The sequence below is a fragment of the Mixia osmundae genome (genome assembly GCF_000708205.1).
Source record: "Mixia osmundae IAM 14324 unplaced genomic scaffold scaffold_6, whole genome shotgun sequence".
NCBI lineage: Eukaryota > Fungi > Basidiomycota > Mixiomycetes > Mixiales > Mixiaceae > Mixia > Mixia osmundae.
Window position 1 is genome coordinate 663,966 of NW_014575558.1, and position 12,974 is coordinate 676,939.

General features: G+C 54.4%; 8 protein-coding genes across 8 annotated transcripts; 4 read left to right on the forward strand and 4 right to left on the reverse strand.

The window, feature by feature from the left end:
* Nucleotides 1-44: 44 nt before the first annotated feature.
* Nucleotides 45-2,439, forward strand: L969DRAFT_95101 (uncharacterized protein; the record flags this gene model as incomplete). The annotated part of the gene is made up of 6 exons (XM_014712035.1): nucleotides 45-96; nucleotides 150-257; nucleotides 308-433; nucleotides 486-866; nucleotides 917-2,192; nucleotides 2,244-2,439. The coding sequence occupies 6 exons, from the start codon at nucleotides 45-47 to the stop codon at nucleotides 2,437-2,439; spliced, it is 2,139 nt and encodes a 712-aa protein (XP_014567521.1).
* Nucleotides 2,440-2,572: 133 nt separating this feature from the next.
* Nucleotides 2,573-3,422, forward strand: L969DRAFT_18017 (uncharacterized protein; the record flags this gene model as incomplete). Its single annotated transcript, XM_014711696.1, has 7 exons — nucleotides 2,573-2,669; nucleotides 2,722-2,846; nucleotides 2,897-3,013; nucleotides 3,065-3,084; nucleotides 3,139-3,161; nucleotides 3,217-3,315; nucleotides 3,364-3,422. 7 exons carry the CDS (start codon nucleotides 2,573-2,575, stop codon nucleotides 3,420-3,422), a joined length of 540 nt encoding a protein of 179 aa, XP_014567182.1.
* A 490-nt stretch (nucleotides 3,423-3,912) lies between these two features.
* On the reverse strand, nucleotides 3,913-6,075 carry L969DRAFT_50616 (uncharacterized protein; the record flags this gene model as incomplete). Its single annotated transcript, XM_014712036.1, has 3 exons — nucleotides 3,913-5,500; nucleotides 5,552-5,615; nucleotides 5,676-6,075. 3 exons carry the CDS (start codon nucleotides 6,073-6,075, stop codon nucleotides 3,913-3,915), a joined length of 2,052 nt encoding a protein of 683 aa, XP_014567522.1.
* A 1,133-nt stretch (nucleotides 6,076-7,208) lies between these two features.
* On the reverse strand, nucleotides 7,209-8,234 carry L969DRAFT_95104 (uncharacterized protein; the record flags this gene model as incomplete). The annotated part of the gene is made up of 4 exons (XM_014712037.1): nucleotides 7,209-7,273; nucleotides 7,321-7,476; nucleotides 7,910-7,942; nucleotides 7,997-8,234. 4 exons carry the CDS (start codon nucleotides 8,232-8,234, stop codon nucleotides 7,209-7,211), a joined length of 492 nt encoding a protein of 163 aa, XP_014567523.1.
* A 202-nt stretch (nucleotides 8,235-8,436) lies between these two features.
* On the reverse strand, nucleotides 8,437-8,841 carry L969DRAFT_50379 (uncharacterized protein; the record flags this gene model as incomplete). The annotated part of the gene is made up of 2 exons (XM_014712038.1): nucleotides 8,437-8,537; nucleotides 8,595-8,841. 2 exons carry the CDS (start codon nucleotides 8,839-8,841, stop codon nucleotides 8,437-8,439), a joined length of 348 nt encoding a protein of 115 aa, XP_014567524.1.
* Nucleotides 8,842-9,088: 247 nt separating this feature from the next.
* On the forward strand, nucleotides 9,089-10,817 carry L969DRAFT_75767 (uncharacterized protein; the record flags this gene model as incomplete). Its single annotated transcript, XM_014712039.1, has 2 exons — nucleotides 9,089-9,236; nucleotides 9,294-10,817. The coding sequence occupies exons 1-2, from the start codon at nucleotides 9,132-9,134 to the stop codon at nucleotides 10,815-10,817; spliced, it is 1,629 nt and encodes a 542-aa protein (XP_014567525.1). The 5' UTR covers nucleotides 9,089-9,131.
* On the reverse strand, nucleotides 10,535-11,897 carry L969DRAFT_75768 (uncharacterized protein; the record flags this gene model as incomplete). The annotated part of the gene is made up of 6 exons (XM_014712040.1): nucleotides 10,535-10,983; nucleotides 11,033-11,094; nucleotides 11,147-11,440; nucleotides 11,499-11,612; nucleotides 11,674-11,732; nucleotides 11,795-11,897. The coding sequence occupies 6 exons, from the start codon at nucleotides 11,895-11,897 to the stop codon at nucleotides 10,896-10,898; spliced, it is 720 nt and encodes a 239-aa protein (XP_014567526.1). The 3' UTR covers nucleotides 10,535-10,895.
* Nucleotides 11,898-12,023: 126 nt separating this feature from the next.
* On the forward strand, nucleotides 12,024-12,616 carry L969DRAFT_95108 (uncharacterized protein; the record flags this gene model as incomplete). The annotated part of the gene is made up of 5 exons (XM_014712041.1): nucleotides 12,024-12,081; nucleotides 12,136-12,206; nucleotides 12,265-12,389; nucleotides 12,445-12,505; nucleotides 12,554-12,616. 5 exons carry the CDS (start codon nucleotides 12,024-12,026, stop codon nucleotides 12,614-12,616), a joined length of 378 nt encoding a protein of 125 aa, XP_014567527.1.
* Between the last annotated feature and the right edge of the window lie 358 nt (nucleotides 12,617-12,974).

The following is a 12,974-nucleotide window of genomic DNA, read 5'->3' on the forward strand; positions in this document are numbered from 1 at the left end:
CCATCACCGGCGTCACCGGCTCCAGCGCAAGCTCATACTTCGCTATGCGCGAGGCCCGGCCGACTGCTGGCCTCAAGAAGCCTTCGCTCAAGGACGGTCCGCTCTCCAAATCTGAAGCGGACTCGTCCGAGCTAAATTTTGGCTATCAGTTGCTCGGGATGTTCGTCGCATCAACTCTGTCGTAGCTCAGCAGCAAGCCAACGAGCAAGGCAGCCTCCGCTCGCCAGATGCTTTCTCCTCCACTTCTGCAACCACAGGCTCGTTCCTGTCTTGGCCCTGGCAGCTTGAGCTCACAAAGACGGCGCAGAGTCGAGAGTTCTGCTGCTCTATACGGGCGGGACGATTGGTATGTGCAAAGATGATGCCTCGGGAGGTTATGCGCCTATACCTGGATATTTCTTCGACTCGCTCAAGTCGCAGTCACGCTTCCATGGTCAGTGGAGCCAGCTGGCGCGTCAGGCAGGGTGACAAAGGGCAGCGTACAGATCCCTACGGCGACTCCTTGCTCGGCCATTCTGGCACGGCAGGACAATATATCAAATGGAAGGCAGATACAGCTGCTCATACTGTCCAATCTCCCGTTTCCTCTGCCCAAATGATAGATTCACCCATCTCGTCATTGCCCGCTCGCCTCGAGGAGACGCAAGAAGGCACACAAGAGCGCCGCCCATCTGTGACCTCCGGTACATCTACGCCTATACCTCCTACAACGGCTCCGCTAGCAGTACATACCCTTGACGGAACGATTGAGCTCCCTACACTGCTCATGCCGCCCACCTATCACGGCGGCTCAGGCGGCAGACGCATTCGCTATGCTGTATACGAATACGAAAAGCTCATCGACTCTGCAGAAATAGAGTCTTCAGGTACGTCGGCATCCCGCACCCACTGAAGGACCATCTGAGAACATGAACAGATTGGATTCGCATTGCGCAAGACGTTGAGCGCAATTATGCCGCCTGGGATGGCTTCATTGTCGTCCACGGCACTGATACAATGTCTTACACCGCCTCCGCCTTGTCCTTCTTGCTCGAGCATCTCGGCAAACCTGTCATCGTCACAGGTGCCCAGATACCGCTCAGTGAAGTCAGAAACGACGGCGTGGAGAATCTCCTAGGCGCACTGCTTCTCAGTGGCCATTATAACATCCCAGAGGTCTTGCTCTACTTTGATCATACCGCCTATCGAGGCAACCGGACGACCAAATCGAGTAGCTTTGATTTCGCAGCTTTTAGCTCGCCTAATCTGGCGCCTCTTGCCGAGGTGGGCATCAATTTCGATGTCGCTTGGGATCTCGTCACCAAGCCTGCAGCAGACTCGAAACCGTTCAATGCTCATACACTCTTCAGCTCGGACGTTGCCACTCTGCGTATCTTCCCAGGCATCAAGCCTCAAATCGTCAAAGCCTTTCTCGCACCGCCTGTCCGTGGCATCGTCCTCGAGACCTACGGGGCAGGCAATGCCCCTCAGTCAGATGCTCTGCTAGATGTCTTCCGCGCAGCAGCAGATCGAGGCGTCGTCATCGTCAATGTCACACAGTGCTCGCGAGGCATGGTCAGCCCGGTTTACGTGTCTGGCCAAGCGCTGGCTGCAGCGGGCGTGACGAGCGGATATGACATGACGACAGAATGCGCCCTTGCCAAGCTCGGCTATCTGCTATCAAAGCCCGAGTTGACCCCTGCGCAAGTTCGCAAGCTAGTAGAAGTCCCTCTTCGGGGCGAGCTCACCGTACCGCCCGCGTCTGTATCTCATACCATTCCCGAAGATCCCCAAGAGCGTATGCGCGAACTCGTTGCTCAAGTCTTGGGGGTTGCTCGCCAGCAAATTGCCGCGCCCGATCCCCAGTTCGAAGAGCTCAATATCTCGTCATCCTTATCTACGGGCCAAGTCGACGCAGCCGAGCGCGCTCTATACCCCTACTTGCTTTGTCGCGCTGCCTCACTCCACGACGGCAGCCTCAAAGCGATCATTGCTCGCATTGAAGCAAGTGAGCAACAGAGTGGTATCCGACCACAGCTCAAGCGACGCTTCACTTCTGGGCCACCATTGCTCAATGTGCCCTTTGCGCCAACGGGTCAGACACCGCTGCACATTGCCGCTCTGCGCGGGCTTGCCGGCAACGTTGCATTACTTCTCAAGAGTGGAGCTTCGGTACATATACGCGATTTACAAGATCACACGCCACTGTTCTAGTAAGTCATCGTTTGCCTGCGAAATACACATAATGCTAAGCTCTGCGTCAGTGCTGCTAGAGAGGGCTCGCTGGCGTGTGTGGAGACTATGCGCAGCGTGGGTGCTCATCTCGGCGAGGGCGAGACATCGCGAGGGGAAGTCGGCCTGGAATGGCTACAAGCAAAGCAAAAGCCTACTCTGCTCGCGGCATGGCAAGCTGCCGGCGCCACGGATGATGCGTTAGTACCTCTTTCAAGACAGCTATAAGGAGTTCAAGGGGATGTAGAGACGTTTGGGTTGTAGAGATGCACGGTAACCGTCTCCTGCGGCGGGTCGCCTACCTCGCGTCACGCCTGATCACGCGCCAAATTTTTATCGACCTGCTGGCTTACTGCTAATCATGAACCTGTTCGTGCTCTCAGCATCAGTACTCTTGTTTTCGGCAACGATCATCAGCGCAGAGTCGCTTCACGAGCCTCAGACTTACGAGCTCGATTGTCAGCCAATGCGACGATGCTGGAGTTCCCCGCTGATCAGTGACTGGTACAGTCAGCTACGAAGCTGTTTGTGATCTACCGTCTCATCTGCTTCCCTTTGGCAATGGTGACGATGAACGTCTGACCGCAACAGTCAAAGTATGGAACGACGAGATAGGACACGCTAGATATGAGATTGTAAGATCAGCTCAGCATACTGCTTTCGGCACTTCCTCATGGTCCCTCAGATCGCCAAAACAGGCGTCAATGAGACAGTGAGCGGTTTCTTCCCCACAGAAGATGCTGTCGGTATCGAGTTCGAGCTCATGAGGCGGCCTTACATCGAGACTTATCACGATTGCTGCGTATGTGCTCCAACTATGTACAATCATAACAAGCAATGACATCGCCCGCAGCTTGGAACTTTGCGCGTGATGTAAGCGCGACCTTCTGAGCCGCTCCAAGCCTTAGAGCTGATGATAGCTCACAGTCTGTCACTCTATGCACACAAGCGTAGGTCGCCAATTCGCAGTCTCCACTGTCAGATCGTCCTGATATGCGCTCTTAGATGACTTTGTCAAGCAAGGAGAGCTGTTCCAGCTGGAATGTGGCGATCACATGTCAATGGATCAGGAATGTGACATGCACACCCTTGATCATCCTCCTCGTAAGTGGCTCTCAATTTGCGCTGAAGAGCTAAAGCAGGCCCCGACAGCGCTTACGCTTTGCGACTTTGAATGGATGATCGTCAAAGAGTCCGTTGCCACGGAGTAGCGCCGGCTGCACGATGTCGATCGGAATGTACTTATCTGCAAAATGTTCGACGATTGCAGTCCAGCTTCTCTGCGCATCTACGTGCTCTCAGGTGGTCGCATATGTTAAGAGTCGCGAGCGCCAATCCTGCTCGAGATCTGCAATTCAAGGCTGCGATTGTTGACGGATACATAATGCCTTTAGGCCAACAGCGGTATCCCGAGGCTGCTAATGCTCCGACTAGCATGCTCCGAGAACAACTGAGTGCGAGCTATCTGCATCGATGCAGATACGTCGAACAGAGCGGCTCCGATTTGAGAGGCTGTACAAACGATACCGTGCAGTGGATCTGATTGCGATGAAAGCGTGCTTACGTCTTGTGCATGCGATACCATCTCGTGGGACTTGCATACTCGAATTAATAGACGTAATTGTCCGTCTACTTGAGCAAAAATGGCTCGGCAGGCTATGGGATAGGCGCCTAAACTCTCGTGTCAATATTGTACAGCATCTATATTGCAAGTTGCGCTTTTTTGTCGTCCATTTCTACCCGTAACATCGTTATGCGGCTTGCGAGCCGACTATCCATATCAAAAGATGCAGCGAGAGCAGACTCAAAGAGCCTGTTTGCGTCTGCGAAAGCTGCTTTGTAGATCGGTCGCGCCTCTTCTTTCGACTTGCCCTTTGCATTGCGGTCCGCTTCCACACAGAGCAAGATGCCGAGCTCGAGTTTAGCTGCCGGCGCAGCGTAGCATGTGGGTAACTCTACAGCAACTTGGCTCGCGGCGTGGAGATGCTTCCTGCCTTCTTCGAGCTTGCCTAGCGAGCGATACGAGATCCCGAGTAGAAGAGCACGAATGGCGAGCTCCTCGATAGTGTCCAGATCAGCATCTGCATGCACGGTCTTCCAATCTGCATCAATCGGTGGCGATAGCGCAAGCAGACTGTCTATCGTCTCTTGTTGCTGCTTTGCCGGCGCTCGTGGGATGCCATTCCACTGGATTGCAATCTCGAGCGCAGGATTGATCTTGATGATCTGCCATAGCTCGACATCTTTCCGACCGCGAGCGTGCGCCCGATCTAGCTTTCTCTGCCAGAATCCGAGTCGAGATAGAATGAATTGCTCGATGGGTGCCGTGCTGCCCATAATTTTCTTTTTCCCGATCTGTTGCGGTAGTTCTTCCTCGATGCATTTCTTGACCCTCGCAATGTTCTCGGGCGTGTGCTCTAGCTGTAAATAGCAGCCGAGCCGAGTAAACGTGTACGTGCCGTGCGACCAAGCTGACAATCGAGTCATCTCCGAGAAAGCGTGCGCTGCTTCTTCCCATCGATTCATGCTGAGCCAGCACCAGCATAGCTCGAACCAGACAATTGATTCCGCCTGCTTGAAAGACGAATTACGAGCGTCTTGCAAGACTTTAATGGCTTCCTCGACTTGGCCTTTCATCCGTAAAATCTTTGCTCGATTGAGCAGCCACAGAGTGCCTTCCGGGAAGCGCTGTTCGACACGCGATAAGATGGTGGAGCACTGGTCGATGAGTTCGGCTTCCTGAGCTTGCCAGCCCGACATGAGGAGTACCAGACCGTGATATGTCAGGAGCGCCAGCGAAGCGAAGGAAGCGTGAATGTCACTCCCTTGTATCGCGGGTACTTCGAGCAAGGTAAGTGCCTTGCGCCGATTGCCGTTCGAAAAGCCCACGAACGAGGTAACTTTGCGTACTTTGGGCGGGAGGAGTGCAAAGACGAGCTCAAACAGTCCATGTCCGAACAATGCGCCCGAAATGACGAGAGAAGCCATCTCATCTTGCCATATCGTTCCCGCTGTGGGCGTTTGTATCTTGTCGACGCTCGCACTCGAGCCTAGCTTGAGTTGAGCTAGACTTTTTTGCAGGTCTTTTGCGGGCACTTTGCCATTTTTGACGCTATTTGGCGTGGACGCGGCCGACTCGGAACGCTTGAAGAGGCTCCAGCTGGATGACTGCCGGCTCATTGTCGGCGCGCCTTTTGCTCGCGCGTCTGCGGCGGTCGCGTACTTGTCTTCGAGCACGCGGTTGATTGTTGCTGCACTGTCCTTGTCCGTCACAGTATCTGGATAGATTCTAGTACTGTATGAGCAGATCTCTCGCAGTCACATGTCGGCCTGGACGTACTGCTTGAATGACTTTTCGAATAGCGAGTGACACCGTTGGAGTTTGTACGCTGCCTTGACAAAGTCTGGCCGAGTTTCGAGCTCTTCAGACCCAATATGAGACTCGAGTGGATCGAAACACGCACCTAGGTAGCTGCCTGACAAGATATGTATGATGGCTTGTCCGATGACAGCGTCCGCAATGAGTATGTCGTGCTCGACATCCGCATGCCACCACCTGACCTGATCTGTCTTGACCGTCTTGGCCGCTTTGGACACGGATTCAGCTTTGAAGAGCGTCGTCATTGCTACAGCTAGCTCTTGCGTCTCCATACCGAGCGATGCCTCCATGAAGCGGGTGATGCCGAGCCCAGTGAGATGGTATGGGCATTCAGGCTGTGCGGCCAAGGTGGTCTTGGCGGCTTCGATGTCATCGTTGAGCAGATGTGCTACACCGACGGAAGCCTCGCGCAGGAGTTCGAGCTGAGTTGGCTGATGAGGCAGTGACGGTGTTGCCGCACGAGAACGATCGATGGGAGTTGCCATTGCGACTCGTTTGCTGAGATCGAACCGCTATCAACAGAGTCGTAAGCCAATGAGTAGCATGTGACGAGCAATGCTACAAGCGTCGACTGCTCTTACGGCTTGAAGCAAGGCCAGAGCGTCGGGCACCGTGCGGTGATAAGCTCGATAAGATCCGTTGGATTAATTCGAATTTAATTACGACATCGGCGCAGTGGCACACTCCACAGCGCCTTGTGGTCTCGTCAGACTTCCTCGACTTGCCAAACACCTCTCAGTCACTCGCTACCACTGTGCTTCTCGCAAGCGCCAGAATCATTTGCAGCTGACTATTGCCTCTCTGACAAGAGCGAATAATTCTGATGTATTCCCCAACGTCCGAGCGCGAGGAACACCGGGTCTAGTGGCACTACGCTATCAGCCGTCTGCCACGCAGAACACACTCAGACATGCGAGTCGATGACGGCGCCAATGCACCATCCGTCGCATTGGTTTCTAGCAAAAGGTAGGATAAGGCCAGTCGACGCAGACGATGAGCCCTCCACTAGGGGCAATCAGAGCTAGCGTCTGATTGTCAGCTTCTTCGTACAATCGTCAAAACCCAACTGCTGACCGTCTCCTTTGGCGTTTGTGACGATGCCATTGAGCGTGTTCTCATCGCAGATAAAGTTGAGATTGACAGAGGTGCACTGCATCGAGAGACCGTCAATGCTGGCTCCTAAGTCTCCGCGACTACCGCCATCGTAGATCGAATACACTTTGCCGTGGCCCGTTCGTGCGGACTTCAAGGTGAGGAATGTTTGGGTACGTCCAGCGACAAGGCTGGCTAGAGCCGATAGCACGACGATCGGCAGGCACAGCATCCCGAATCAACCGTGGACGCTGTTCGATAGACACACAAACAGTCGAGATTGGCTCGTATCAAAGTGTATACTTGCAAGCGGCGGCTAACAGAAGAAAGAACGATGCTCAGCTGCGACACTGCGTCACGACATCGATTATCGCACAAACTTTCCGTCAAACACGCACAGAGACTGCCGCGCACCAGCGATGTATTAAAGGGCAGAGCTTTGGTTGCCACTGTCCGCAAGAAAAGCCAGACAGTCGCAAATGTCATTGCATTCGCGCTTTAATACAGTACGGCCTAGCTACTATCCTCAGCAGAAAATGGGAGGCACCCAGGGTACGCAAGCGACATATGAGCCGCCAGGAGCGACAATGTCTGCCACATCCCGTCAGATCATGCGAAGCTCAAATGCGCTACCTTACCCTCTCCTGCACCGTTAACGATGTTGCCGCCACCAGCGGCATCTTGACAGACATAGTGTAAGTTTGTTGAGCCGCAAGCCATGGACAAGCCACCGATGCTCTTGCCCAGATCGGCCGATCCGCCACTGAGGTAGACAGAATACAATCCTGGCTTGCCTGTGTCGGACGAGGTCAGAGTGATAAAGGTCTGCTCGCTGGCTCTGATGACGCAAGCGAGGGCGAAGATAGCGACAGCGATCCCGGCCAACATCTTTCTTCTTGGCAGGGTTGTCTTGACTGACGCGTTCTGGGGATTCGGTAGCATAGACAGGCGCGGAGATATTGTACAGTGAAAGGGGCACGACAACAGGATTGCGATCGCGCGTCGTCAAGCGACAGATGAAGAGGACGACATATACACTCGATGACAAGATTGCGAACGTGCATTGAGGAGCAAAGCGATGGCACCTTGATCTCAATTAGCGCACGCCAGACGTCAGATTGGAACTGTATGCGATGGCAGCCATGAGCGATGCATTTCCAATAAGCGCGTGGCATGGCCATTGCGGCCCTCATGGCCCGCAATAACTTCCAGGCATTGCGGGCTGACAATTGACGAGCGAGTCGTTAAGTGCCTGGATCTCTGAAGGAACAGCAATGTTCAGCAGCGATGCGCGCAGCTCGAAGCGGAGCGCACCTCGGCCGTCGGGACCCACGACCAAACCATTGTTGATATCGCCAGAGCAGGTGAACTTGGTGTTGCTGGAATTGCATACGGTCGACATTCCCGCAATGCTTGATCCAAGTGCACTTGGGCCGGCTGACAGCCAAACCAGATAGAGGCCAGGTTTATGCGTCGTGGCTGATGTGAGCCACACGATCGATTGTGTCTTTGCAGCTGTCAAGGTGACAAGGGCGAGAAGTGTGCACATCATCCTGAAAAGCATTGTCGCTATACTTCCGATTGATTGTTGATGAATGCCCGAAGGTATGTGAATGGGACCTTCGGACGATGGCTACCAGACCGACGATACAAGGAAGTCGTGATCTCACACGTCTCGAATCGCGTGATGCTGCATCTGGCGTTTGGCTATCGTCGCGCAAGTACTACAAGAGGATGCATCGTCAAGCGTCTCTTTACATCTGCGCGTCGTCGGACGAGCCACTGAGCTGGCATTTGGCGGCGTGGAAAGGAACGAGCGAGCAACCGAGCCCTGAGCCGCTTGGTGCCTGAAGCTCTGCAATCGGATAAAGTCGATTGACCCGTTAGAACCATTGCCAACCAAGCACCTTACCGTTTCCTTTGAGATCAACAATCATGCCATTGTAGCCATCGGTGGAACACTTGAATTCGACATTGATCGACTTGCAGGCGGTCGTCAAGGTGCCGATGCTGGCGGGCAAATCCTCGCCGCTGTTCATCCAGATGGTGTAGATGGCAGGAGCATCTGACGATGGAGAGGTGAGCACGACGTATGCGCTTTGCTTGGCGGACACAGCTGCGCAAAATGCCCAGAGCGAGCAGAGAATCGCTAACATCATCGTGCTCAGGTGTTCTCTCAGCTCGACGCTGCAGCTAATACGCCGGGGTTCGTCGCGATGCCTGTCAACATCTTGCCTGACACGGACATGTGTAGCAGCTCGTTGCCGAGGAGTAGAATCAATGCGGCCTGAGGGGCGTGTAGCTAATCACATCACGCTTCGAAATTTCGAACGCGCCGAGCCAAAAAAAAAACTCGAAGCTGATCGAAAGCGGATCATCGATTCCACGGCGAGCGCTGGCTTTATTCGGCAAGTGGCAGCGTCTGGGAGCCTTGCGCTCATTTGCCACGATGGGTTCAGTTCCAAGGGCGAAGAAGCTGGAGAGCTGGGAGCTGTACAAGTCAATCGGCCAACCACGCCATGTCGTCGCTCCCATGGTCGATCAGAGCGAGCTGGTCCGCCCTTCTTTGCGTCTGCTACGCTTTGTAATTGATGCAGAGCATGTCGGGCAGGCCTGGAGGATCATATCACGTCTGCACGGCGCAGATTTATGCTACACGCCGATGTTCCACGCTGGACTCTTTGCAGGCCAACACTCTGCAAAGTACCAACAAGAGTACTTTGGAATAGCAGAAGGAGAAGAGGGATCAGCCATCATTGATCGACCGCTCATCGCTCAGTTCTGTGCACACGATCCCGAGGTACTCCTCAAGGCGGCATCCATTCTTGCAGACAAGGGACTCGTCGATGCTGTTGATCTCAACCTCGGCTGTCCTCAGGGCATTGCCAAACGAGGCCGCTACGGTGCTTTTCTCATGGAAGAACCAGAACTGATAGAGTCCCTCATCTCTGCTCTGCACAAGCGGCTCAGCGTACCCGTCACTGCTAAATTCAGATGTTTCGATACGACAGAACGCACAGTCGAATATGCTCGAATGCTCGAGCGTGCAGGTGCACAGATCCTCACGCTACACGGGAGAACACGAGAGCAAAAGGGCCAGCTGACTGGGTTGGCGGATTGGAGAAAGATCGAAGCGGTAAAGCGAGCCGTCAAGGTGCCAGTGTTTGCAAATGGCAACATCCTCACGTCTGCCGATGTTACGCGATGTATCGCACAAACGGGCGTGCAAGGCGTCATGAGCGCAGAGGGCAATCTCTACAACCCCTTCTTGTTCTTGCCCAACTCGTCTCGCTCGGATGCTTACTTGAAGAGCTTGCCGGACTATCTCTCTCAACCTCTTGCTGCTCTCGAGACAGACACAGACCGACAAGCATATACAACAGCGACGCATGCTTCAGTACTTCACATGGCTCGACAGTATCTGACGATTGTCATGCATCTCAAGACACAGACCGGCACATCAGCTGTCAAATCTCATCTGTTCAGGATGTGGCAACATTTCCTCAACGAGGATGACTTCGTTCCTCTCAGGAACGAGCTCGGCGACGGCACCAAGCGTGCCACATTAGATCGACAAGGGAAGCTAAAAGCATTACTCGAGCTTGTCGACGAAGTAGAACAGACCTTTGCACGACGTGGCGTGACAGGCATTGCGCCCTATGTCACTTTGCAAGAAGGAGAGAAACCGCCAGTATGGTACTGCCACTCCCGCTTGCGCCCCTTGATCGCTCAAGATCCGATCCGAGACTCTGCCGAGCCAGATGCCAAGCGGACCAAGCTACACACAACGCTTCTGTCCGAAGCGAAGCCTTGTGTCGGCCCTTCTTGCCGTGCGATGGCCGCTGCAAGATGCTCCAAAGGCACTTGCGCGGCTTGCTGTTCCAGAGTGCCCAAAGAAGGCGCTACATCGGATGAAGAAGCATATGCTCTTTGTGAGGCTCACGCAGAAAAGGCTGCAAAGCACAAGGAAAAGCGGGAAAGCAAGCGGCTCAACAAGCAGCTTGCAAAAGAACGTCATGCTAGCCAGCATGGCAAAATTTCGCAGAACAGAACCACGCCTACGGCGGCGGCTGCTGCGGATACTGGGCTACCGCTTGAGACTGATCAGCCAGGCGCAGAGCCAGCAACAGTGTAGTGCAAAATTAGAGAATAGGAACGACGTTGTACATGTTGACATTACAGAACCGCAAGTGTTGGTACAAGTGCGAGAAGCTCAGCTGAATTTGCTATAGAGCACAATTGCGATGAGAAAGACGAGGACGATGATGATGGCGATCGTGACAAAACGTTGCTGGTACATCCTGCTATCTCATGTGAGCCTATGTTGCACTGTCAGTGCGAGGAACGTACGTGCGGACCATCTTCTTTAGCGTGTTGCTTGCCTTGTCGATCGAATTATCAGCGGTGTACAGCTATGGGCTCAGAGGATCAGCAGGCATGACGTGCTTGAATCCATGAGCTGACCGTATCTCGCGTGTTCTCAATCTGCTCGCGCTGAGTCCTCAGATTGCCAAGGATGTTCGTTCCGAGGGATTCAGTCTCGAGTGCGATCCTATGTGACTCGTCCAGTCGTCTCTGACCGTCGGTGAGCTTGTCTGTGCCGTTGAGTAGTCGGGCACGTTGAGCTTGCGCTTGCGATAGGCCGGCCTGGGATGCCCCCTGATCAGACGCATCGGACTCGTTTGAGGGAGAGATGGCTCGATGCTGAGATGAGCCGGCTAACAGAGCCTCTCGATCTGCTGTGCTCGCGAGCTTCTTCTGTCCGGCCATGCACATGCCATCAGACTTGTGCTTGATGGGCAGCCAATCCACGAACAGCCTCATTGCGCCAGCGTTCGAGATCGTTCTTGTACGATCGCAGCTTGACCTGGAGACGCTGTTTGACGTTCTTGTCTGTCGTCTGACGAGCTTCAATGTCCATCTGATCAATCTGTCGAGCGCCAATGACGAGATGAGTCCGGTGTGAGCCATCGCTGCCAAGCCGAACTGACAATCTCGTCCGCCTCTTCGACTTCCATCTCTACCCGTCTCAGCGTCGCTTTGCGCTGCTCTGTCCGTCACACTCTGCAAGTTCAGCACTTGAGGAGGTGAGGCAATAGTCAGATGACGGACCGCCTCGTTGTTCCTTGGCATCCTTGTCGAGCTTCTGCCTGATCGTGCTCGCTAGCTGCGTGTAGTCCGACTCGTAGCTCTGGAACAGCTCCGACGCTGCCATCTTTCGGTGCCAGTCGTGTACAGCCGGGTGAGTGTGAGGTGCGGTGCCGCTTGCTTTGTGCCTGCCAGCTGGGAAACCAATCGCGTCGTCCGCCCGCCCGACAAGCGACGCCGACGAGAGCCGGTGATGTCACTCGAGAGCAAGCTACAAGTAGCCAGCGCAGAGTACCAGACGGTGCAAGATCGTCAGCACTCGAGCTTCTCTGATCTGCGGCTGAGCTCACCGGATTGCTCGGCAGAGCTGCAAAACGTCGTGCTGTCTCGACAAAAGCTCGGTGCACAACTCTCAGAGAACCAAGCAGTCAAAAAGGTCAGCTTCGATCTCTTCACAGGTTGATGGGCCTGTGTAGAAATCGCGAGTCTGACAGGAATTCGACGCCCTGACGCCTAACAATACGGTCTACAAACTCATTGGGCCCGGCTTGATCAGACAAGACCAAGCTGAAGCCAAAGCCAATGTCGACAAGCGCCTCGAGTTCATCACTAGCGAGATGTGAGAGCGTCCCCTTGCAGCTGCATGCACTGAAGCTGATCGAGTCGTATCTCAGCAAAAGAGTCGAGAAACAGCTGGAAGAGTTACAACAGAAAGGCGAACGGGTGAAGAGCCAGGCGAGTGCCCGTCTCGTCGACGCAGACACAGGCTAACAGAAGTGGCAGCTCGTCGAGCTACAGACGCAGTTACAAGCAGCAAAGACGGACGCGCCTCAGATTGCAGCTTAGGAGCCTTTTCGCAGTATGGGCGTAGAGGGACCCGCCGCCCGGCTCGTCACAGTGCCAGAGCTGGTCGAGCTTCACATCCCGTCGGGACGAGCTCATAGACCTCGTTGCACGATCGTTGCGTTGTCTAGTCGCAGCGAGATCGTCATTGCAGACAGGAGCAATTGACCCATCGCACCCATCTACTCGCGCTCGCGTCGCGTCACGCCGTCAGATGCTCGCCATCATTCTCTCCTGCTTGTTCGGCTTAGCAGCTTCGATCGTCAGCACACCTGTTGCTACCCGTTCCTTCTGTCGCGGCCCCCCTCCAAATGCAGTATCCCGCGCGATGAGATCTCGCCGGCGTTCCAAGTGGAGACGT